Source organism: Oncorhynchus masou, unplaced genomic scaffold (genome assembly GCF_036934945.1).
Source record: "Oncorhynchus masou masou isolate Uvic2021 unplaced genomic scaffold, UVic_Omas_1.1 unplaced_scaffold_551, whole genome shotgun sequence".
Classification (NCBI taxonomy): domain Eukaryota; kingdom Metazoa; phylum Chordata; class Actinopteri; order Salmoniformes; family Salmonidae; genus Oncorhynchus; species Oncorhynchus masou.
The window spans coordinates 517372-543261 of record NW_027011926.1 but is presented as its reverse complement, the minus strand read 5'-3'; the positions used below and the strand labels follow the sequence as shown (position 1 = coordinate 543261).

General features: G+C 45.4%; 1 protein-coding gene across 1 annotated transcript in view; it reads right to left on the bottom strand.

Annotated features, from left to right (window-relative positions):
- Positions 1 to 2156: 2156 nt before the first annotated feature.
- The window catches only part of LOC135536060 (SH3 and multiple ankyrin repeat domains protein 3-like), a 140498-nt gene continuing 116764 nt past the window's right edge, over positions 2157 to 25890 (bottom strand). Inside the window, 2 exon segments of the mRNA XM_064962453.1 lie at positions 2157 to 6948; positions 6951 to 7146. Coding sequence (XP_064818525.1) covers positions 6553 to 6948; positions 6951 to 7146 — 592 coding nt within the window. The 3' untranslated portion in view covers positions 2157 to 6552.

Genomic DNA, 25890 nt, shown 5'->3' with positions numbered 1-25890 from the left:
GACAGTAGATCTAGCTGGTCTGTCATATTATAATAGGGACAGTAGATCTAGCGCTGGTCTGTCATAATATAATAGAGACAGTAGATCTAGCTAGTCTGTCATATTATAATAGGGACAGTAGATCTAGCGCTGGTCTGTCATATTATAATAGAGACAGTCGATCTTGCTGGTCTGTCATAATATAATAGAGACAGTAGATCTCGCTGGTCTGTCATAATATATTAGAGACATAGAGACAGTAGATCTTGCTGGTCTGGGACAGTAGATCTAGCTCATAATATAATAGGGTCCTTCTACCAATAGTAGCAGGGTCCTTCTGCCAATAGCAGCAGGGTCCTTCTGCCAATAGCAGCAGGGTCCTTCTGCCAATAGCAGCAGAGTCCTTCTGCCAATAGCAGCAGGGTCCTTCTGCCAATAGCAGCAGGGTCCTTCTGCCAATAGCAGCAGGGTCCTTCTACCAATAGCAGCAGAGTCCTTCTGCCAATAGCAGCAGAGTCCTTCTGCCAATAGTAGCAGGGTCCTCCTGCCAATAGCAGCAGGGTCATAGGATAGGATAAAGCAATCCTTCTCAACCCCCCCCCCCCTTAAATGATTTAGATGGCTTTTAAGTGGCTGTTCCACTGATGTCAGAAGGTGAATTCACCAATTTGTAAGTCACTCTGGATAAGAGCGTCTGCTAAATGACTTAAATGTAAATGTAAATGTCATGCTGCCATTAGCAGCAGGGTCATGCTGCCAATAGCAGCAGGGTCATGCTGCCAATAGCAGCAGGGTCATTCTACCAAAAGAGTGCCTTTTGGGTAGTTATTTGATTTAAAAAATAAGATTTTGTACACCATATGTAAACATTGTCATAAAGAGCAAAAAAACATTTTCACGGAACAACCCAGTATTAATTGGAAAGATGGATTAATACACATCCATACAGTGACCAATCAGGATCACTCAACACCTCTTGAGAAGCCATTCTGGTTTGTCTGCCATAAAAATGTGTGTTATTGTCCCGCTGAAAAATAAAACTATGCCAGGTGTAGGTTTTCAGACGACTGAAGTGGGTTTTCCTCTAACTTTATACCTGGGCTTTGCTCCTTTCATATTTATTTTTATCCAGACAAACTCCCAAGCCCTTGCCGGTGACAAGCATACCCATAACATGATGCTGCCACTACAATACCTCAAAATAGAAAGAAATATGAAAGCCCAGCTAAAAAGTTAAAGGAAAACCATCCATAGTCCTCTGAAAACCAAATCCTGGTGTAGTTTTATTTGTCAGCGGAACAATTACTCAAATGTCAATGCCAAAGACAGACCACAAGGGGTTTCCAAGATGTGGTGAGTGTTTCTGAACGGTCCAGTCTCAGTCCTGACTTAAATCAAGGTTCTAATATTCATGTCCATCAATGATTCCCAAGAAAATGTACTGAGTTTGAGCGATTTTGACAAAAACATTGGCGACAGTATATTATAGCAAATTCGGGGGGTAGACCCGGGCCGGGACTCAAACCCAGGTTCAGTAACTGTCAAGCCAACACCTTAACCATTACGTCAAAACGTCCAAACCTATATTGGGTTAAGGTCACTATATAACCGCCTCCCTTCAGGAGAGTGTGTCCCCACGTTTCTCTATACAACGTCCCTCACCGATAGCCTACCTGGTGCCATCCCACTTCTGACACCAATGTAGCAATTTCAGGGAGTAGCCCCAACCGGGACTTGAATCCCAGTCCAGCTACTGTCAAGCAACCTTAACCGTTATGTCCAAACCTCTTGCCAAGGTAGCTAGGTGTTTGGTTAAGGTCGCTACAAAATGCCGTAATAGGTTGGTAGAATCTGACTCAAAATGATTCACAGCTATGATGGCTGCTGAAGGTGCTTCCACAAAGTATTAACAAAAACAATGGCTAAAGTATATTAGACATACGCCATCATTACATATTCATTTTAATGCTTTTATTCATTTGGAACATTTTCTATAATTTTTCTTTCACTGAAAACATGTGGAGTAGGTAGTGTAGATTGGTGGGGAAAACATCTAATGTAATCCCTTTTTAGATAACATTTTAAGGCAGCAAAATATGAAAGGGTGTGTATTCTTTCATTAGCGACTGTACATACAGACATTTTTGATTAATCGATTCAATGACACAGACGCCATGGGCATTTTCAGTAGTAAATTGTATTATAAACTGTAAAGAGCAGTTAGATCTCAGGTGTTCATGTAAGAATGTCATCAGGCCCCAGAGGAACAGAGCATTTACAGAGGAAAACAATGGTATGATACACCTTGATACACATCAGCCAGTTTATTAGGTACAGCACCTAGTTCTCCAAAACGGATCGCTCCAGACAGTGAGCAATGTGGCCGTTGCTTGCTATATAAAGCATGCAGATAGACATTCAGTTACTGCTTGATTGAACGTTAGAATAGGCAAAATGAGAGACCTAAGCAATGATCGTCAGTGCCAGGCACGCCGGATACAGTATCTCAGAAACAGCAGACCTCCTAGGCTTTTCACTTGCGACAGTGTCTAGGGGTTTACCAAGAATGGTTTGACAAACACAAAACATTCAGTCAGCGGCAGTCCTGTGGGCAAAAAACAGCTCATTGATAAGAGAGGTCGAAGGAGAGTGGCAAGAATCACGCAAGCGGACCACAAACAGACAAATAACAGCGGTGTGCAGAACGGCATCTCGGAACACACAACTCGTTGATCCTTCACGGATAGGCTATTGCAGCAGATGACCACACAGGGCTCCAGTGGGCACGCGATCACCAACACTGAACAATTGAGAAGTGTAAAAAATATTGCCTGGTCCGAAGAATCCCGGTTCCTGTTGCGCCATGCTGAGTCCATGGACCCATCCTGCCTGGTGTCAACGGTACAGGCTGGTGGTGGTGGACCGACGTCCAATCTGCAGCAACTGCGTGATGCCATCGCGTCAGCATGGACCAACATCCCTGTGGAACGTTTCCCGACCATGCCTGAAGAATTCAGGCTGTTCTGGAGGCAAATGGGTGTCCGACCCGGTACTAGATGGGTGTACCTAATAAACTGTACATACACCTGGAAATAATACATGTGGGGACCCTCACCAAGCCCTTATTGGGTTAGGGGTTAGATAGTGTCATGAGGGAGGAGAAAATGGCCCTTAAAAGAGAACACGATGTAATACACCTAAATACTCAACAAGCATCATTGTAATAGACAAATAATAATCTAACCTTATTTAATCATCAAATATAAATGGGAGTTCCTCCTTCACAACCAGAATAAAATGTACAGTCTTAAATCACAACCAGAATAAAACGTATAGTCTTGACAATCTGTCAAACAAAACTGCCACTCAACACATACAGTAACCTAACCGGGGGGAGGGTACTATCCTAACCCAGTACAGGGGAAGGTACCATCCTAACCCAGTACAGGGGGGGTACAATCCTAACCCAGTACAGGGGGGGAACCATCCTAACCCAGTACAGGGGGGCACCATCCTAACCCAGTACAGGGGGGGCACCATCCTGGCACCATCCTAACCCAGTACAATGCATTACAGGGGGAGGGTACTATCCTAACCCAGTACAGGGGGGAGGGTACCATCCTAAACCAGTACAGGGGGGAGGGTACCAACCTAAACCAGTACAGGGGGGAGGGTACCATCCTAACCCAGTACAGGGGGAGGGTACTATCCTAACCGAGTACAGGGGGAGGGTACTATCCTAACCCAGTACAGGGGGAGAGTACCATCCTAACCCAGTACAGGGGGGAGGGTACAATCCTAACCCAGTACAGGGGGAGGGTAATATCCTAACCCAGTACAGCGGGGAGGGTACTATCCTAACCCAGTACAGGGGGGGCACCATCCTAACCCAGTACAGGGGGGCACCATCCTGACCCAGTACAGGGGGAGGGTAATATCCTAAACCAGTACAGGGGGGAGGGTACCATCCTAACCCAGTACAGGGGGGAGTGTGCTATCCTAACCCAGTACAGGGGGGAGGGTACTATCCTAACCCAGTACAGCGGGGAGGGTACTATCCTAACCCAGTATGGGGAGGGTACTATCCTAACCCAGTACAGGGGGGAGGGTACTATCCTAACTGAGTACAGGGGGGAGGGTACTATCCTAACTGAGTACAGGGGGGAGGGTACTATCCAAACCCAGTACAGGGGGGAGGGTACCATCGTAGCCCATTACAGGGGGGAGGGTACTATCCTAACCCAGTACAGGGGGAGGGTACTATCCTAACCGAGTACAGCTGGGAGAGTACTATCCTAACCCAGTACAGGGGGGAGGGTACTATCCTAACCCAGTACAAGGGGGGCACCATCCTAACCCAGTACAGGGGGGGCACCATCCTAACCCAGTACTGGGGGGAGGGTACCATCCTAACCCAGTACAGGGGGGAGGGTACCATCCTAACCCAGTACAGGGGGGAGGGTACCATCCTAACCCAGTACAGGGGGGAGGGTACCATCCTAACCCAGTACAGGGGGAGGGTACCATCCTAACCGAGTACAGGGGGGAGGGTACCATCCTAACCCAGTACAGGGGGAGGGTACCATCCTAACCCATTACAGGGGGGTGGGTACTATCCTAACCCAGTACAGGGGGGCACCATTCTAACCCAGTACAGGGGGTAGCTACCATCCTAACCCAGTACAGGGGGGGCACAATCCTAACCCAGTACAGGGGTGCACAATCCTAACCCAGTACAGGGGTGAGGGTACCATCCTAACCCAGTATAGGGGGGAGGGTACTATCCTAACCCAGTACAGGGGGGGCACCATCCTAACCCAGTACAGGGGGGGCACCATCCTAAACCAGTACAGGGGGGAGGGTACTATCCTAACCTAGTACAGGGGAGGGCGCAATCCTGCACAATAAAAAACATTTTGGAAGGAAGATAAAAATAAGACTGAACAAATTTGATTACGAGGTTCAATGTTTTACATGACAATGCATGTTAAAACACTGCAGATGAACCATGCTTGTGCCCTTCCCTACTGGACTAACTGGAACTTCCTCTACCCTGTCATGTGACTATGGAATTTCCTGTATCTGTGGTACGTGTGTGTGTGTGTGTGTGTGTGTGTGTGCGTGCCTGCGTGCGCTATTGGACCATGGTAATATCCCAAGGCATTAGTGTTAGCTAGGTTTACGTGTAGGTTTAGTTTTAGTGCTGGGCTTAAGCTTCGGTTAAGTGCTAGGTTTAGGGTTAGGTTTAGGGTTAGGTTTAGGCGTAGGGTTGCTCTGTACAGATGGCTTTAGTGAAATAGCACCGTCTTCTGTGTAAAAATACTGTTCTGAACCTTTTAGCCTTAGAGCATCACAGATAGGTATAAAATCCATACAAACCAGTAGCGAGGGATATTAGAAAACATATACTGGAAACTTTCCTGTCAACATTGCTTAAAATTCATATAAAACATGTATATTAGTGAGGTTCATTCGCGGTCTTCCTGACAGAATAAACTAATTTAGGCCAAAGATTTATACACATAGTAATGTAGCAGACTAACAAGGTAATTTGGTAGACAAACAGGGTAATGTAGTAAACTAACAGGGTAGACTAACAGGGTAGTGTAGTAGACTAATAGGGTAATGTAGTAGACTAACAGGGTAGACTAACAGGGTAATGTAGTAGACTAACAGGTTAGACAACAGGGTAATGTAGTAGACTAACAGGGTAGATTAACATGGCAATGTAGTAGACTTACAGGATAATGTATTGAACTAACAGGGTAGACTAACAAGGTAGTGTAGTAGACTAATAGGGTAGACAAACATGGTAATGTAATAGACCAACAGGGTAATGTAGTAGACTAACAGGGTAATGTAGTAGACTAACAGGTTAACGATGAAGTCTCATCCACCACTTCTCATCCTTCCCTAAACATAATAAAGTTATGAAAAACAGAATTTTATTTAAATATATCTATTCCTAATAAACATTTATCATCAATTTCATTATTGGAAAATGTCGACATTGTAGATATTTCGATGGAGGAGGTATTTTCTTGTATATTCATAAAAAGTTCATACTAAATGCTCAACTCCATGTGATGCTGTCTTTGGAAAATAGACGTCTGAAAGCATACTGCCACTGGTGTTGCCAGGTTACAGCCACTGGTGTTGCCAGGTTACAGCCACTGGTGTTGCCAGGTTACAGCCACTGGTGTTGCCAGGTTACAGCCACTGGTGTTGCCAGGTTACAGCCACTGGTGTTGCCAGGTTACAGCCACTGGTGTTGCCAGGTTACAGCCACTGGTGTTGCCAGGTTACTGCCACTGATGTTGCCAGGTTACAGCCACTGGTGTTGCCAGGTTACAGCCACTGGTGTTGCCAGGTTACAGCCACTGATGTTGCCAGGTTACAGCCACTGGTGTTGCCAGGTTACAGCCACTGGTGTTGCCAGGTTACAGCCACTGGTGTTGCCAGGTTACAGCCACTGGTGTTGCCAGATTACAGCCACTGGTGTTGCCAGGTTACAGCCACAGAGGGTTAGGGTTCAGGTGTGACAGCCCTTCAGTGATATCAGGGGTTAGAGGTTCAGTTGTCCAGCAGTTGTCGGAGTGCTCTCTCAATGTTCATGCGGTGCCCGACTCGTGTCACGCCTAGTTCAGCGAAGTCATCCTTGGTGAGGGCAGGGAGGTGGGAACCCTCAATCTCATGCTCCTGGAAGCGGGCACGATGCTCTGCCAAACCAACACTCTCCAGCCAGTCTCCCACATCATACTTACTCCACAGAGCTAGAGGGCGTTGGCGCCACGGCCGCAGGGCGAGCAGGGGGGAGCCCAGTACGGGGGAGGGGCAGGGGGAGGCGTGGGGGGGGGGGGAGGGCGAGCGGGAACGGGTTCGAGCGCTGGCACTCCGCATTACGAAGCGGACCTCCTTGGGCTCCGAAGGCAAGCTGAGGCTAGACGACTTGAGGATGGTGTGGTGGTGATGGGAGGAGCTAAGGCCAAAGCCCCGCCCAGGACTGACCTCTGACCTGTCTGGTGAGAGGACAGGGGCAGGTGAGGGGAGGGGCTGGGACTGCGGCGAGGTGTGATTGGGTAGCGGCTCCCCGGTCGGACTGTGTAGGTGGTGCCACCAAAACCTCTCTGGGAGATGGTGTGGACATCCCCAAGACTACTAAACAACCTGAGGGAGAAGGACAGGGAGATGGAGGGAAAGAAGGACAGGGAGATGGAGCGGGAGAGGGACAGGGAGATGGAGGGAAAGAAGGACAGGGAGATGGAGGGGAGAGGGACAGAGGAAAGATAACTTAGCTAAAGCATCAACTGAACAGAGTTTAGCATCGAAACTACACATTTATTAGAGTTGTTAACTACTGCAGAATATTAATAACCCATGATAGTCATGACCTAAAGAAGAATAGTCATAGTCTATTGAAGGAAGTCAGTCTCATCCATGCTGCAGCCAGTGACCTGTTAAGCACACATTCACCCACATCAGACATTAGGCAGTCCCTCCAGGATTCTGCGATCGCATAATTCAAAGCAAAATCAACCAAACCACTGATATTAATCAAAATCTCACAAATTGTGACCAAACACTGCACTCTTACCACATAAAAGCATCCAATCAAAGAGCCTTCAAATTTCGACCAGTTTTACAGCTTAAAACTGCCCGATCAAACCACACGTCATCAAACGTGTTCCCCGTCAGTGTGTGAAGGTTTATAGATTACAGCTGACAGGCAGGACAATGAACAGGAATCCATTTCATTTACAAACAAAAATCACAGCTAAAGATCATGCAAAACTATTTCAAAATGTCCTACATGAAAGTGGGGGGAAATAGTTTTGCTCTCCGTGCAACATTGTGCTGGAACACAAGAGAAAGTCACTTCAACACAGGAGAAAGTCACTTCAACACAGGAGAAAGTCACTTCAACACAGGAGAAAGTCACTTCAACACAGGAGAAAGTCACTTCAACACAGGAGAAAGTCCCTTCAACACAGGAGAACGTCACTTCAACACAGGAGAAAGTCACTTCAACACAGGAGAAAGTCACTTCAACACAGGAGAAAGTCACTTCAACACAGGAGAAAGTCACTTCAACACAGGAGAAAGTCACTTCAACACAGGAGAAAGTCACTTCAACACAGGAGAAAGTCACTTCAACACAGGAGAAAGTCACTTCAACACAGGAGAAAGTCACTTCAACACAGGAGAAAGTCACTTCAACACAGGAGAACGTCACTTCAACACAGGAGAACGTCACTTCAACACAGGAGAAAGTCACTTCAACACAGGAGAAAGTCACTTCAACACAGGAGAACGTCACTTCAACACAGGAGAAAGTCACTTCAACACAGGAGAACGTCACTTCAACACAGGAGAAAGTCACTTCAACACAGGAGAACGTCACTTCAACACAGGAGAACGTCACTTCAACACAGGAGAAAGTCACTTCAACACAGGAGAAAGTCACTTCAACACAGGAGAAAGTCACTTCAACACAGGAGAAAGTCACTTCAACACAGGAGAAAGTCACTTCAACACAGGAGAAAGTCACTTCAACACAGGAGAAAGTCACTTCAACACAGGAGAAAGTCACTTCAACACAGGAGAAAGTCACTTCAACACAGGAGAAAGTCACTTCAACACAGGAGAACGTCACTTCAACACAGGAGAAAGTCACTTCAACACAGGAGAACGTCACTTCAACACAGGAGAAAGTCACTTCAACACAGGAGAACGTCACTTCAACACAGGAGAAAGTCACTTCAACACAGGAGAAAGTCACTTCAACACAGGAGAACGTCACTTCAACACAGGAGAACGTCACTTCAACACAGGAGAACGTCACTTCAACACAGGAGAAAGTCACTTCAACACAGGAGAAAGTCACTTCAACACAGGAGAACGTCACTTCAACACAGGAGAAAGTCACTTCAACACAGGAGAAAGTCACTTCAACACAGGAGAAAGTCACTTCAACACAGGAGAAAGTCACTTCAACACAGGAGAAAGTCACTTCAACACAGGAGAAAGTCACTTCACTTCAAGAATGACTTACAGTTAGTGCATTCATCTTAACATCTTACATGCCAAGCATATATTAAGTTCCCCACAGGTTACAGTAAAGAGCAGAAGCCCCCAGTCCTACCTACCTACAAAAACACAATTGTCAATACTACAGTATACCACATTCTGCAAAAATGACAGTATACCACAGTCCACAAACACACTACTGCAAATACTACAGTTTACCGCAGTCCATAAAAACACCCTGGTAAACACTAAAGTTTACCACAGTCCGCAAACACACTACTGTAAATACTACAGTTTACCACAGTCCACAAACACACCACGGTAAATACTACAGTTTACCGCAGTCCATAAAAACATCATGGTAAATACTACAGTTTGCCACAGTCCGCAAACACACTACTGTAAATACTACAGTTTACCACAGTCCACAAACACACTACTGTAGATACTACAGTTTACCACAGTCCATAAAAACACCATGGTAAATACTACAGTATACCACAGTCCACAAACACACTACTGTAAATACTACAGTATACCACAGTCCACAAACACACTACTGTAAATACTACAGTTTACCACAGTCCACAAACACACTACTGTAAATACTACAGTTTACCACAGTCCACAAACACACTACTGTAAATACTACAGTATACCACAGTCCACAAACACACTACTGCAAATACTACAGTTTACCACAGTCCACAAACACACTACTGCAAATACTACAGTATACCACAGTCCACAAACACACTACTGCAAATACTACAGTTTACCACAGTCCACAAACACACTACTGCAAATACTACAGTTTACCACAGTCCACAAACACACTACTGCAAATACTACAGTTTACCACAGTCCACAAACACACTACTGTAAATACTACAGTATACCACAGTCCACAAACACACTACTGCAAATACTACAGTTTACCACAGTCCACAAACACACTACTGCAAATACTACAGTTTACCACAGTCCACAAACACACTACTGCAAATACTACAGTATACCACAGTCCACAAACACACTACTGCAAATACTACAGTTTACCACAGTCCACAAACACACCACGGTAAATACGACAGTATAAACTGGGTGTTTTGAGCCCTGAATTCTGATTGGCTGAAAGCCATGCTATATCAGACCGTATACCACTGGTATGACAAACCATTTAGTTTTACTGCTCTAATTACATTGGTAACAAGTTTATAATAGCAATAAAGCACCTCAAGGGTTTGTGATATATATATACCACGGCTAAGGGCTGTGTACAGGCACTCCGCATTGTGTCGTGCTTAAGAACAGTCCTAAGCCGTGGTGTATTGGTCATATACCACAGCTCCTCGGGCCATATCACTTAAGTGTACCACAGTCCTCAAAAACACTACTGTAAAAACTACAGTATACCATAGTCTGCAAAAACACTAAATCAAATCAAATCAAATTTTATTTGTCACATACACATGGTTAGCATATGTTAATGCGAGTGTAGCGAAATGCTTGTGCTTCTAGTTCCGACAATGCAGTAATAACCAACAAGTAATCTAACTAACAATTCCTAATCTACTGTCTTATACACAGTGTAAGGGGATAAAGAATATGTACATAAGGATATATGAATGAGTGATGGTACAGAGCAGCATAGGAAAGATACAGTAGATGGTATCTAGTACAGTATATACATATGAGATGAGTATGTAAACAAAGTGGCATAGTTAAAGTGGCTAGTGATAAATGTATTACATAAGGATGCAGTCGATGATATAGAGTACAGTATATACGTATGCATATGAGATGAATAATGTAGGGTAAGTAACATTATATAAGGTAGCATTGTTTAAAGTATCTAGTGATATATTTACATCATTTCCCATCAATTCCCATTATTAAAGTGGCTGGAGTTGAGTCAGTGTCAGTGTGTTGGCAGCAGCCACTCAATGTTAGTGGTGGCTGTTTAACAGTCTGATGGCCTTGAGATAGAAGCTGTTTTTCAGTCTCTCGGTCCCAGCTTTGATGCACCTGTACTGACCTCGCCTTCTGGATGATAGCGGGGTGAACAGGCAGTGGCTCGGGTGGTAGATGTCCTTGATGATCTTTATGGCCTTCCTGTAACATCGGGTGGTGTAGGTGTCCTGGAGGGCAGGTAGTTTGCCCCCGATGATGCGTTGTGCAGACCTCACTACCCTCTGGAGAGCCTTACGGTTGAGGGCGGAGCAGTTGCCGTACCAGGCGGTGATACAGCCCGCCAGGATGCTCTCGATTGTGCATCTGTAGAAGTTTGTGAGTGCTTTTGATGACAAGCCGAATTTCTTCAGCCTCCTGAGGTTGAAGAGGCGCTGCTGCGCCTTCTTCACGATGCTGTCTGTGTGAGTGGACCAATTCAGTTTGTCTGTGATGTGTATGCCGAGGAACTTAAACCTTGCTACTCTCTCCACTACTGTTCCATCGATGTGGATAGGGGGGTGTTCCCTTTGCTGTTTCCTGAAGTCCAAATCATCTCCTTAGTTTTGTTGACGTTGAGTGTGAGGTTATTTTCCAGACACCACACTCCGAGGGCCCTCACCTCCTCCCTGTAGGCCGTCTCGTCGTTGTTGGTAATCAAGCCTACCACTGTTGTGTCGTCCGCAAACTTGATGATTGAGTTGGAGGCGTGCGTGGCCACGCAGTCGTGGGTGAACAGGGAGTACAGGAGAGGGCTCAGAACGCACCCTTGTGGGGCCCCAGTGTTGAGGATCAGCGGGGAGGAGATGTTGTTACCTACCCTCACCACCTGGGGGCGGCCCGTCAGGAAGTCCAGTACCCAGTTGCACAGGGCGGGGTCGAGACCCAGGGTCTCGAGCTTGATGACGAGCTTGGAGGGTACTATGGTGTTGAATGCCGAGCTGTAGTCGATGAACAGCATTCTCACATAGGTATTCCTCTTGTCCAGATGGGTTAGGGCAGTGTGCAGTGTGGTTGAGATTGCATCGTCTGTGGACCTATTTGAGCGGTAAGCAAATTGGAGTGGGTCTAGGGTGTCAGGTAGGGTGGAGGTGATATGGTCCTTGACTAGTCTCTCAAAGCACTTCATGATGACGGAAGTGAGTGCTACGGGGCGGTAGTTGTTTAGCTCAGTTACCTTAGCTTTCTTGGGAACAGGAACGATGGTGGCCCTCTTGAAGCATGTGGGAACAGCAGACTGGTATAGGGATTGATTGAATATGTCCGTAAACACACCAGCCAGCTGGTCTGCGCATGCTCTGAGGGCGCGGCTGGGGATGCCGTCTGGGCCTGCAGCCTTGCGAGGGTTAACACGTTTAAATGTTTTACTCACCTCGGCTGCAGTGAAGGAGAGACCGCATTTTTCCGTTGCAGGCAGTGTGAGTGGCACTGTATTGTCCTCAAAGCGGGCAAAAAAGTTATTTAGTCTGCCTGGGAGCAAGACATCCTGGTCCATGACTGGGCTGGATTTCTTCCTGTAGTCCGTGATTGACTGTAGACCCTGCCACATGCCTCTTGTGTCTGAGCCGTTGAATTGGGATTCTACTTTGTCTCTGTACTGACGCTTAGCTTGTTTGATAGCCTTACGGAGGGAATAGCTGCATTGTTTGTATTCAGTCATGTTTCCAGACACCTTGCCCTGATTGAAAGCAGTGGTTCGCGCTTTCAGTTTCACACGAATGCTGCCATCAATCCAAGGTTTCTGGTTAGGGAATGTTTTAATCGTTGCTATGGGAACGACATCTTCAACGCACGTTTTAATGAACTCGCACACCGAATCAGCGTATTCGTCAATGTTGTTATTTGACGCAATACGAAACATGTCCCAGTCCACGTGATGGAAGCAGTCTTGGAGTGTGGAGTCAGCTTGGTCAGACCAGCGTTGGACAGACCTCAGCGAGGGAGCTTCCTTTTTTAGCTTTTGTCTGTAGGCAGGTATCAGCAAAATGGAGTCGTGGTCAGCTTTTCCGAAAGGGGGGCGGGGCAGGGCCTTATATGCGTCGCGGAAGTTAGAGTAACAGTGATCCAAGGTTTTTCCGCCCCTGGTTGCGCAATCGATATGCTGATAAAATTTAGGGAGTCTTTTTTTCAGATTAGCCTTGTTAAAATCCCCAACAACGATGAATGCAGCCTCCGGATAAATGGTTTCCAGTTTGCAAAGAGTTAAATAAAGTTCGTTCAGAGCCATCGATGTGTCTGCTTGGGGGGGGATATATACGGCTGTGATTATAATCGAAGAGAATTCTCTTGGTAGGTAATGCGGTCTACATTTGATTGTGAGGAATTCTAAATCAGGTGAACAGAAGGATTTGAGTTCCTGTATGTTTCTTTCATCGCACAATGCCTCGTTAGCCATAAGGCATACACCCCCGCCCCTCTTCTTACCAGAAAGGTGTTTGTTTCTGTCGGCGCGATGCGTGGAGAAACCCGTTGGCTGCACCGCTTCGGATAGCGTCTCTCCAGTGAGCCATGTTTCCGTGAAGCACAGAACGTTACAGTCTCTGATGTCCCTCTGGAATGCTACCCTTGCTCGGATTTCATCAACCTTGTTGTCAAGAGACTGAGAATTGGCAAGAAGAATGCTAGGAAGTGGGGCATGATGTGCCCGTCTCCGTAGTCTGACCAGAAGACCGCTACGTTTCCCTCTTTTTCTGAGTCATTTTTTGGGGTCGCTGCATGCGATCCATTCCGTTGTCCTGTTTGTAATGCAGAACACAGGATCCGCGTCACGAAAAACATATTCTTGGTCGTACTGATGGTGAGTTGACGCTGATCTTATATTCAGTAGTTCTTCTCGACTGTATGTAATGAAACCTAAGATGACCTGGGGTAATAATGTAAGAAATAACACGTAAAAAAACAAAAAACTGCATAGTTTCCTAGGAACGCGAAGCGAGGCGGCCATCTCTGTCGGCGCCGGAAGAGGAAACACTACGAAGACATTACAGAGTGCTACAATCTGCAAAAACACTACATAAATTATGGTAACAATAATTTAACAAACCCAGCGTCATAACACGTTGTGGCACAGTAATAACCATGTCATAATATGTCATACCAGCTGACATAACTTATCAAAACCTGTTATAATATGTCATACCAGCTGACATAACTTATCAAAACCTGTTACAATATGTCATACCAGCTGACATAACTTATCAAAACCTGTCATAATATGTTATACCAGCTGAATGTTGCTGGGTAAATGTTGCTGATGACTGGGGTAAATGTTGTTGATGACTGGGGTAAATGCTTCTGATGACTGGGGTAAATGGTGCTGATGACTGGGGTAAATGTTGCTGATGACTGGGGTAAATGTTGCTGATGACTGGGGTAAATGTTGCTGGATTACTGGGGTAAATGTTGCTGGATGACTGGGGTAAATGTTGCTGATGACTGGGGTAAATGTTGCTGGATTACTGGGGTAAATGTTGATGATGACTGGGGTAAATGTTGCTGATGACTGGGGTAAATGTTGATGATGACTGGGTAAATGGTGCTGATGACTGGGGTAAATGTTGATGATGACTGGGGTAAATGCTGCTGATGACTGGGTAAATGCTTCTGATGACTGGGGTAAATGTTGTTGATGACTGGGGTAAATGTTGATGATGACTGGGGTAAATGTTGCTGATGACTGGGGTAAATGTTGTTGATGACTGGGTAAATGGTGCTGATGACTGGGGTAAATGTTGATGATGACTGGGTAAATGTTGCTGATGACTGGGGTAAATGCTTCTGATGACTGGGGTAAATGCTTCTGATGACTGGGGTAAATGTTGTTGATGACTGGGTAAATGGTGCTGATGACTGGGGTAAATGTTGATGATGACTGGGTAAATGTTGCTGATGACTGGGGTAAATGGTGCTGATGACTGGGGTAAATTCTTCAGATGACTGGGGTAAATGTTGATGATGACTGGGGTAAATGTTGCTGATGACTGGGGTAAATGTTGTTGATGACTGGGTAAATGGTGCTGATGACTGGGGTAAATGTTGATGATGACTGGGTAAATGTTGCTGATGACTGGGGTAAATGGTGCTGATGACTGGGGTAAATTCTTCAGATGACTGGGGTAAATGTTGTTGATGACTGGGGTAAATGCTTCTGATGACTGGGGTACATGTTGCTGGGTAAATGTTGTTGATGACTGGGGTAAATGGTGCTGAATGACTGGGGTAAATGTTGCTGATGACTGGGGTAAATGTTGCTGATGACTGGGGTAAATGTTTCTGATGACTGGGGTAAATGTTTCTGATGACTGGGGTAAATGGTGCTGATGACTGGGGTAAATGTTGCTGATGACTGGGGTAAATGTTGATGATGACTGGGGTAAATGTTGCTGATGACTGGGGTAAATGTTGTTGATGACTGGGGTAAATGCTTCTGATGACTGGGGTAAATGGTGCTGATGACTGGGGTAAATGTTGCTGATGACTGGGGTAAATGTTGCTGATGACTGGGGTAAATGTTGCTGGGTAAATGTTGCTGATGACTGGGGTAAATGCTTCTGATGACTGGGGTAAATGGTGCTGATGACTGGGGTAAATGTTGCTGATGACTGGGGTAAATGTTGTTGATGACTGGGTAAATGGTGCTGATGACTGGGGTAAATGCTTCTGATGACTGGGGTAAATGGTGCTGATGACTGGGGTAAATGTTGCTGATGACTGGGGTAAATGTTGCTGATGACTGGGGTAAATGTTGCTGGGTAAATGTCGCTGATGACTGGGGTAAATGCTTCTGATGACTGGGGTAAATGGTGCTGATGACTGGGGTAAATGGTGCTGATGACTGGGGTAAATGTTGTTGATGACTGGGGTAAATGTTGTTGATGACTGGGGTAAATGCTTCTGATGACTGGGGTAAATGGTGCTGATGACTGGGGTAAATGTTGTTGATGACTGGGGTAAATGGTGCTGATGACTGGGGTAAATGCTGATGATGGCTGGGGTAAATGTTGCTGATGACTGGGGTAAATGTTGTTGATGACTGGGGTAAATGCTTCTGATGACTGGGGTAAATGGTGCTGATGACTGGGGTAAATGTTGATGATGACTGGGTAAATGTTGCTGATGACTGGGGTAAATGTTGTTGATGACTGGGGTAAATGTTGATGATGACTGGGTAAATGCTTCTGATGACTGGGGTAAATGTTGTTGATGACTGGGGTAAATGTTGCAGATGACTGGGGTAAATGTTGATGATGACTGGGTAAATGCTTCTGATGACTGGGGTAAATGTTGTTGATGACTGGGGTAAATGTTGTTGATGACTGGGGTAAATGTTGATGATGACTGGGTAAATGCTTCTGATGACTGGGGTAAATGTTGTTGATGACTGGGGTAAATGTTGTTGATGACTGGGGTAAATGTTGATGATGACTGGGTAAATGTTGCTGATGACTGGGGTAAATGTTGTTGATGACTGGGGTAAATGTTGCTGATGACTGGGGTAAATGGTGCTGATGACTGGGGTAAATGCTTCTGATGACTGGGGTAAATGGTGCTGATGACTGGGGTAAATGTTGATGATGACTGGGGTAAATGTTGCTGATGACTGGGGTAAATGGTGCTGATGACTGGGGTAAATGGTGCTGATGACTGGGGTAAATGCTGATGATGACTGGGGTAAATGTTGATGATGACTGGGTAAATGTTGCTGATGACTAGGGTAAATGTTGTTGATGACTGGGGTAAATGCTTCTGATGACTGGGGTAAATGGTGCTGATGACTGGGGTAAATGTTGTTGATGACTGGGGTAAATGTTGCTGATGACTGGGGTAAATGCTGATGATGACTGGGGTAAATGGTGCTGATGACTGGGGTAAATGTTGCTGATGACTGGGGTAAATGTTGCTGGGTAAATGTCGCTGATGACTGGGGTAAATGCTTCTGATGACTGGGGTAAATGGTGCTGATGACTGGGGTAAATGGTGCTGATGACTGGGGTAAATGTTGTTGATGACTGGGGTAAATGTTGTTGATGACTGGGGTAAATGCTTCTGATGACTGGGGTAAATGGTGCTGATGACTGGGGTAAATGTTGTTGATGACTGGGGTAAATGGTGCTGATGACTGGGGTAAATGTTGCTGATGACTGGGGTAAATGTTGCTTGGTAAATGTCGCTGATGACTGGGGTAAATGCTTCTGATGACTGGGGTAAATGGTGCTGATGACTGGGGTAAATGCTGATGATGACTGGGGTAAATGTTGTTGATGACTGGGGTAAATGTTGCTGATGACTGGGGTAAATGCTGATGATGACTGGGGTAAATGGTGCTGGTGACTGGGGTAAATGTTGTTGATGACTGGGGTAAATGTTGATGATGACTGGGGTAAATGGTGCTGATGACTGGGGTAAATGCTTCTGATGACTGGGGTAAATGTTGCAGATGACTGGGGTAAATGTTGCTGAATGACTGGGGTAAATGCTTCTGATGACTGGGGTAAATGGTGCTGATGACTGGGGTAAATGTTGCTGATGACTGGGGTAAATGTTGTTGATGACTGGGGTAAATGCTTCTGATGACTGGGGTACATGTTGCTGGGTAAATGTTGTTGATGACTGGGGTAAATGGTGCTGAATGACTGGGGTAAATGTTGCTGATGACTGGGGTAAATGTTGCTGATGACTGGGGTAAATGTTTCTGATGACTGGGGTAAATGTTTCTGATGACTGGGGTAAATGTTGTTGATGACTGGGGAAAATGTTGCAGATGACTGGGGTAAATGTTGCTGAATGATTGGGGTAACTGTTGCTGATGACTGGGGTAAATGTTGCTGATGACTGGGGTAAATGTTGTTGATGACTGGGGTAAATGCTTCTGATGACTGGGGTAAATGGTGCTGATGACTGGGGTAAATGGTGCTGATGACTGGGGTAAATGTTGCTGATGACTGGGGTAAATGTTGTTGATGACTGGGGTAAATGCTTCTGATGACTGGGGTAAATGGTGCTGATGACTGGGGTAAATGTTGCTGATGACTGGGGTAAATGTTGCTGATGACTGGGGTAAATGTTGCTGGGTAAATGTTGCTGATGACTGGGGTAAATGCTTCTGATGACTGGGGTAAATGGTGCTGATGACTGGGGTAAATGTTGCTGATGACTGGGGTAAATGTTGTTGATGACTGGGGTAAATGGTGCTGATGACTGGGGTAAATGCTTCTGATGACTGGGGTAAATGGTGCTGATGACTGGGGTAAATGTTGCTGATGACTGGGGTAAATGTTGCTGATGACTGGGGTAAATGTTGCTGGGTAAATGTTGCTGATGACTGGGGTAAATGCTTCTGATGACTGGGGTAAATGGTGCTGATGACTGGGGTAAATGGTGCTGATGACTGGGGTAAATGGTGCTGATGACTGGGGTAAATGTTGATGATGACTGGGTAAATGTTGCTGATGACTGGGGTAAATGTTGTTGATGACTGGGGTAAATGCTGATGATGACTGGGGTAAATGTTGATGATGACTGGGTAAATGTTGCTGATGACTGGGGTAAATGCTTCTGATGACTGGGGTAAATGGTGCTGATGATTGGGGTAAATGTTGATGATGACTGGGGTAAATGGTGCTGATGACTGGGGTAAATGCTGATGATGACTGGGGTAAATGTTGCTGATGACTGGGGTAAATGTTGTTGATGACTGGGGTAAAGGCTTCTGATGACTGGGGTAAATGGTGCTGATGACTGGGGTAAATGTTGCTGATGACTGGGGTAAATGTTGCTGATGACTGGGGTAAATGTTGCTGGGTAAATGTTGCTGATGACTGGGGTAAATGCTTCTGATGACTGGGGTAAATGGTGCTGATGACTGGGGTAAATGTTGCTGATGACTGGGGTAAATGTTGTTGATGACTGGGGTAAATGGTGCTGATGACTGGGGTAAATGCTTCTGATGACTGGGGTAAATGGTGCTGATGACTGGGGTAAATGTTGCTGATGACTGGGGTAAATGTTGCTGATGACTGGGGTAAATGTTGCTGGGTAAATGTTGCTGATGACTGGGGTAAATGCTTCTGATGACTGGGGTAAATGGTGCTGATGACTGGGGTAAATGGTGCTGATGACTGGGGTAAATGGTGCTGATGACTGGGGTAAATGTTGATGATGACTGGGTAAATGTTGCTGATGACTGGGGTAAATGTTGTTGATGACTGGGGTAAATGCTGATGATGACTGGGGTAAATGTTGATGATGACTGGGTAAATGTTGCTGATGACTGGGGTAAATGCTTCTGATGACTGGGGTAAATGGTGCTGATGATTGGGGTAAATGTTGATGATGACTGGGGTAAATGGTGCTGATGACTGGGGTAAATGCTGATGATGACTGGGGTAAATGTTGCTGATGACTGGGGTAAATGTTGTTGATGACTGGGGTAAAGGCTTCTGATGACTGGGGTAAATGGTGCTGATGACTGGGGTAAATGTTGATGATGACTGGGTAAATGTTGCTGATGACTGGGGTAAATGTTGTTGATGACTGGGGTAAATGTTGATGATGACTGGGTAAATGCTTCTGATGACTGGGGTAAATGTTGTTGATGACTGGGGTAAATGTTGCAGATGACTGGGGTAAATGTTGATGATGACTGGGGTAAATGCTTCTGATGACTGGGGTAAATGTTGTTGATGACTGGGGTAAATGTTGTTGATGACTGGGGTAAATGTTGTTGATGACTGGGGTAAATGTTGTTGATGACTGGGGTAAATGTTGATGATGACTGGGTAAATGCTTCTGATGACTGGGGTAAATGTTGTTGATGACTGGGGTAAATGTTGCTGATGACTGGGGTAAATGTTGCTGATGACTGGGGTAAATGTTGCTGGGTAAATGTTGCTGATGACTGGGGTAAATGCTTCTGATGACTGGGGTAAATGTTGCTGATGACTGGGGTAAATGCTTCTGATGACTGGGGTAAATGGTGCTGATGACTGGGGTAAATGTTGATGATGACTGGGTAAATGGTGCTGATGACTGGGGTAAATGTTGATGATGACTGGGGTAAATGTTGCTGATGACTGGGGTAAATGGTGCTGATGACTGGGGTAAATGGTGCTGATGACTGGGGTAAATGCTGATGATGACTGGGGTAAATGTTGATGATGACTGGGTAAATGTTGCTGATGACTGGGGTAAATGTTGTTGATGACTGGGGTAAATGCTTCTGATGACTGGGGTAAATGGTGCTGATGACTGGGGTAAATGTTGTTGATGACTGGGGTAAATGTTGCTGATGACTGGGGTAAATGCTGATGATGACTGGGGTAAATGGTGCTGATGACTGGGGTAAATGTTGATGATGACTGGGTAAATGTTGCTGATGACTGGGGTAAATGTTGTTGATGACTGGGGTAAATGTTGATGATGACTGGGGTAAATGGTGCTGATGACTGGGGTAAATGCTTCTGATGACTGGGGTAAATGTTGTTGATGACTGGGGTAAATGTTGCAGATGACTGGGGTAAATGTTGCTGAATGACTGGGGTAAATGTTGTTGATGACTGGGGTAAATGCTTCTGATGACTGGGGTAAATGGTGCTGATGACTGGGGTAAATGTTGCTGATGACTGGGGTAAATGTTGCTGATGACTGGGGTAAATGTTGTTGATGACTGGGGTAAATGCTTCTGATGGCTGGGGTAAATGTTGGTGATGACTGGGGTAAATGGTGCTGATGACTGTGGTAAATGTTGCTGATGACTGGGGTAAATGTTGCTGAATGACTGGGGTAAATGTTGCTGGGTAAATGTTGCTGATGACTGGGGTAAATGCTTCTGATGACTGGGGTAAATGGTGCTGATGACTGGGGTAAATGTTGATGATGACTGGGGTAAATGTTGCTGGGTAAATGTTGCTGATGACTGGGGTAAATGGTGCTGATGACTGGGGTAAATGTTGATGATGACTGGGTAAATGTTGCTGATGACTGGGGTAAATGTTGTTGATGACTGGGTAAATGGTGCTGATGACTGGGGTAAATGCTTCTGATGACTGGGGTAAATGTTGTTGATGACTGGGGTAAATGGTGCTGATGACTGGGGTAAATGTTGTTGATGACTGGGGTAAATGCTTCTGATGACTGGGGTAAATGGTGCTGATGACTGGGGTAAATGTTGCTGATGACTGGGGTACATGTTGCTGATGACTGGGGTAAATGTTGCTGAATGACTGGGGTAAATGTTGCTGATGACTGGGGTAAATGTTGCTGATGACTGGGGTACATGTTGCTGGGTAAATGTTGCTGATGACTGGGGTAAATGTTTCTGATGACTGGGGTAAATGTTTCTGATGACTGGGGTACATGTTGCTGGGTAAATGTTGCTGATGACTGGGGTAAATGTTTCTGATGACTGGGGTAAATGTTGCTGATGACTGGGGTAAATGTTGTTGATGACTGGGGTAAATGGTGCAGATGACTGGGGTAAATGTTGCTGATGACTGGGGTAAATGTTGCTGATGACTGGGGTAAATGTTGTTGATGACTGGGGTAAATGCTTCTGATGACTGGGGTAAATGTTGCTGATGACTGGGGTAAATGGTGCTGATGACTGGGGTAAATGTTGCTGATGACTGGGGTAAATGTTGCTGAATGACTGGGGTAAATGTTGCTGATGACTGGGGTAAATGTTTCTGATGACTGGGGTAAATGTTTCTGATGACTGGGGTAAATGTTTCTGATGACTGGGGTAAATGTTGTTGATGACTGGGGTAAATGTTTCTGATGACTGGGGTAAATGTTGTTGATGACTGGGGTAAATGTTTCTGATGACTGGGGTAAATGTTGTTGATGACTGGGGTAAATGTTGTTGATGACTGGGGTAAATGTTGTTGATGACTGGGGTAAATGTTTCTGATGACTGGGGTAAATGTTGCAGATGACTGGGGTAAATGTTGCTGATGACTGGGGTAAATGTTGCTGATGACTGGGGTAAATGTTGCTGATGACTGGGGTAAATGTTGTTGATGACTGGGGTAAATGTTGTTGATGACTGGGGTAAATGCTTCTGATGGCTGGGGTAAATGTTGGTGATGACTGGGGTAAATGGTGCTGATGACTGTGGTAAATGTTGGTGATGACTGGGGTAAATGGTGCTGATGACTGTGGTAAATGTTGCTGATGACTGGGGTAAATGTTGCTGAATGACTGGGGTAAATGTTGCTGGGTAAATGTTGCTGATGACTGGGGTAAATGCTTCTGATGACTGGGGTAAATGGTGCTGATGACTGGGGTAAATGTTGATGATGACTGGGGTAAATGTTGCTGGGTAAATGTTGCTGATGACTGGGGTAAATGGTGCTGATGACTGGGGTAAATGTTGATGATGACTGGGTAAATGTTGCTGATGACTGGGGTAAATGTTGTTGATGACTGGGTAAATGGTGCTGATGACTGGGGTAAATGCTTCTGATGACTGGGGTAAATGTTGTTGATGACTGGGGTAAATGGTGCTGATGACTGGGGTAAATGTTGTTGATGACTGGGGTAAATGCTTCTGATGACTGGGGTAAATGGTGCTGATGACTGGGGTAAATGTTGCTGATGACTGGGGTACATGTTGCTGATGACTGGGGTAAATGTTGCTGAATGACTGGGGTAAATGTTGCTGATGACTGGGGTAAATGTTGCTGATGACTGGGGTACATGTTGCTGGGTAAATGTTGCTGATGACTGGGGTAAATGTTTCTGATGACTGGGGTAAATGTTTCTGATGACTGGGGTACATGTTGCTGGGTAAATGTTGCTGATGACTGGGGTAAATGTTTCTGATGACTGGGGTAAATGTTGCTGATGACTGGGGTAAATGTTGTTGATGACTGGGGTAAATGGTGCAGATGACTGGGGTAAATGTTGCTGATGACTGGGGTAAATGTTGCTGATGACTGGGGTAAATGTTGTTGATGACTGGGGTAAATGCTTCTGATGACTGGGGTAAATGTTGCTGATGACTGGGGTAAATGGTGCTGATGACTGGGGTAAATGTTGCTGATGACTGGGGTAAATGTTGCTGAATGACTGGGGTAAATGTTGCTGATGACTGGGGTAAATGTTTCTGATGACTGGGGTAAATGTTGTTGATGACTGGGGTAAATGTTTCTGATGACTGGGGTAAATGTTGTTGATGACTGGGGTAAATGTTTCTGATGACTGGGGTAAATGTTGTTGATGACTGGGGTAAATGTTTCTGATGACTGGGGTAAATGTTGTTGATGACTGGGGTAAATGTTGTTGATGACTGGGGTAAATGTTGTTGATGACTGGGGTAAATGTTTCTGATGACTGGGGTAAATGTTGCAGATGACTGGGGTAAATGTTGCTGATGACTGGGGTAAATGTTGCTGATGACTGGGGTAAATGTTGCTGATGACTGGGGTAAATGTTGTTGATGACTGGGGTAAATGCTTCTGATGACTGGGGTAAATGGTGCTGATGACTGGGGTAAATGGTGCTGATGACTGGGGTAAATGTTGCTGATGACTGGGGTAAATGTTGTTGATGACTGGGGTAAATGCTTCTGATGACTGGGGTAAATGGTGCTGATGACTGGGGTAAATGCTTCTGATGACTGGGGTAAATGGTGCTGATGACTGGGGTAAATGGTGCTGATGACTGGGGTAAATGGTGCTGATGACTGGGGTAAATGGTGCTGATGACTGGGGTAAATGGTGCTGATGACTGGGGTAAATGGTGCTGATGACTGGGGTAAATGGTGCTGATGACTGGGGTAAATGCTTCTGATGACTGGGGTAAATGGTGCTGATGACTGGGGTAAATGGTGCTGATGACTGGGGTAAATGTTGTTGATGACTGGGGTAAATGTTGTTGATGACTGGGGTAAATGCTTCTGATGACTGGGGTAAATGGTGCTGATGACTGGGGTAAATGGTGCTGATGACTGGGGTAAATGCTTCTGATGACTGGGGTAAATGTTGTTGATGACTGGGGTAAATGTTGCTGATGACTGGGGTAAATGGTGCTGATGACTGGGGTAAATGGTGCTGATGACTGGGGTAAATGCTGATGATGACTGGGGTAAATGTTGTTGATGACTGGGGTAAATGGTGCTGATGACTGGGGTAAATGGTGCTGATGACTGGGGTAAATGCTGATGATGACTGGGGTAAATGTTGTTGATGACTGGGGTAAATGGTGCTGATGACTGGGGTAAATGGTGCTGATGACTGGGGTAAATGCTGATGATGACTAGGGTAAATGTTGTTGATGACTGGGGTAAATGGTGCTGATGACTGGGGTAAATGCTGATGATGACTGGGGTAAATGTTGATGATGACTGGGTAAATGTTGCTGATGACTGGGGTAAATGTTGTTGATGACTGGGGTAAATGCTTCTGATGACTGGGGTAAATGGTGCTGATGACTGGGGTAAATGTTGTTGATGACTGGGGTAAATGTTGCTGATGACTGGGGTAAATGCTGATGATGACTGGGGTAAATGGTGCTGATGACTGGGGTAAATGTTGATGATGACTGGGTAAATGTTGCTGATGACTGGGGTAAATGTTGTTGATGACTGGGGTAAATGTTGATGATGACTGGGGTAAATGGTGCTGATGACTGGGGTAAATGCTTCTGATGACTGGGGTAAATGTTGTTGATGACTGGGGTAAATGTTGCAGATGACTGGGGTAAATGTTGCTGAATGACTGGGGTAAATGTTGTTGATGACTGGGGTAAATGCTTCTGATGACTGGGGTAAATGGTGCTGATGACTGGGGTAAATGTTGCTGATGACTGGGGTAAATGTTGCTGATGACTGGGGTAAATGTTGTTGATGACTGGGGTAAATGCTTCTGATGGCTGGGGTAAATGTTGGTGATGACTGGGGTAAATGGTGCTGATGACTGTGGTAAATGTTGCTGATGACTGGGGTAAATGTTGCTGAATGACTGGGGTAAATGTTGCTGGGTAAATGTTGCTGATGACTGGGGTAAATGCTTCTGATGACTGGGGTAAATGGTGCTGATGACTGGGGTAAATGTTGATGATGACTGGGGTAAATGTTGCTGGGTAAATGTTGCTGATGACTGGGGTAAATGGTGCTGATGACTGGGGTAAATGTTGATGATGACTGGGTAAATGTTGCTGATGACTGGGGTAAATGTTGTTGATGACTGGGTAAATGGTGCTGATGACTGGGGTAAATGCTTCTGATGACTGGGGTAAATGTTGTTGATGACTGGGGTAAATGGTGCTGATGACTGGGGTAAATGTTGTTGATGACTGGGGTAAATGCTTCTGATGACTGGGGTAAATGGTGCTGATGACTGGGGTAAATGTTGCTGATGACTGGGGTACATGTTGCTGATGACTGGGGTAAATGTTGCTGAATGACTGGGGTAAATGTTGCTGATGACTGGGGTAAATGTTGCTGATGACTGGGGTACATGTTGCTGGGTAAATGTTGCTGATGACTGGGGTAAATGTTTCTGATGACTGGGGTACATGTTGCTGGGTAAATGTTGCTGATGACTGGGGTAAATGTTTCTGATGACTGGGGTAAATGTTGCTGATGACTGGGGTAAATGTTGTTGATGACTGGGGTAAATGGTGCAGATGACTGGGGTAAATGTTGCTGATGACTGGGGTAAATGTTGCTGATGACTGGGGTAAATGTTGTTGATGACTGGGGTAAATGCTTCTGATGACTGGGGTAAATGTTGCTGATGACTGGGGTAAATGGTGCTGATGACTGGGGTAAATGTTGCTGATGACTGGGGTAAATGTTGCTGAATGACTGGGGTAAATGTTGCTGATGACTGGGGTAAATGTTTCTGATGACTGGGGTAAATGTTTCTGATGACTGGGGTAAATGTTTCTGATGACTGGGGTAAATGTTTCTGATGACTGGGGTAAATGTTGTTG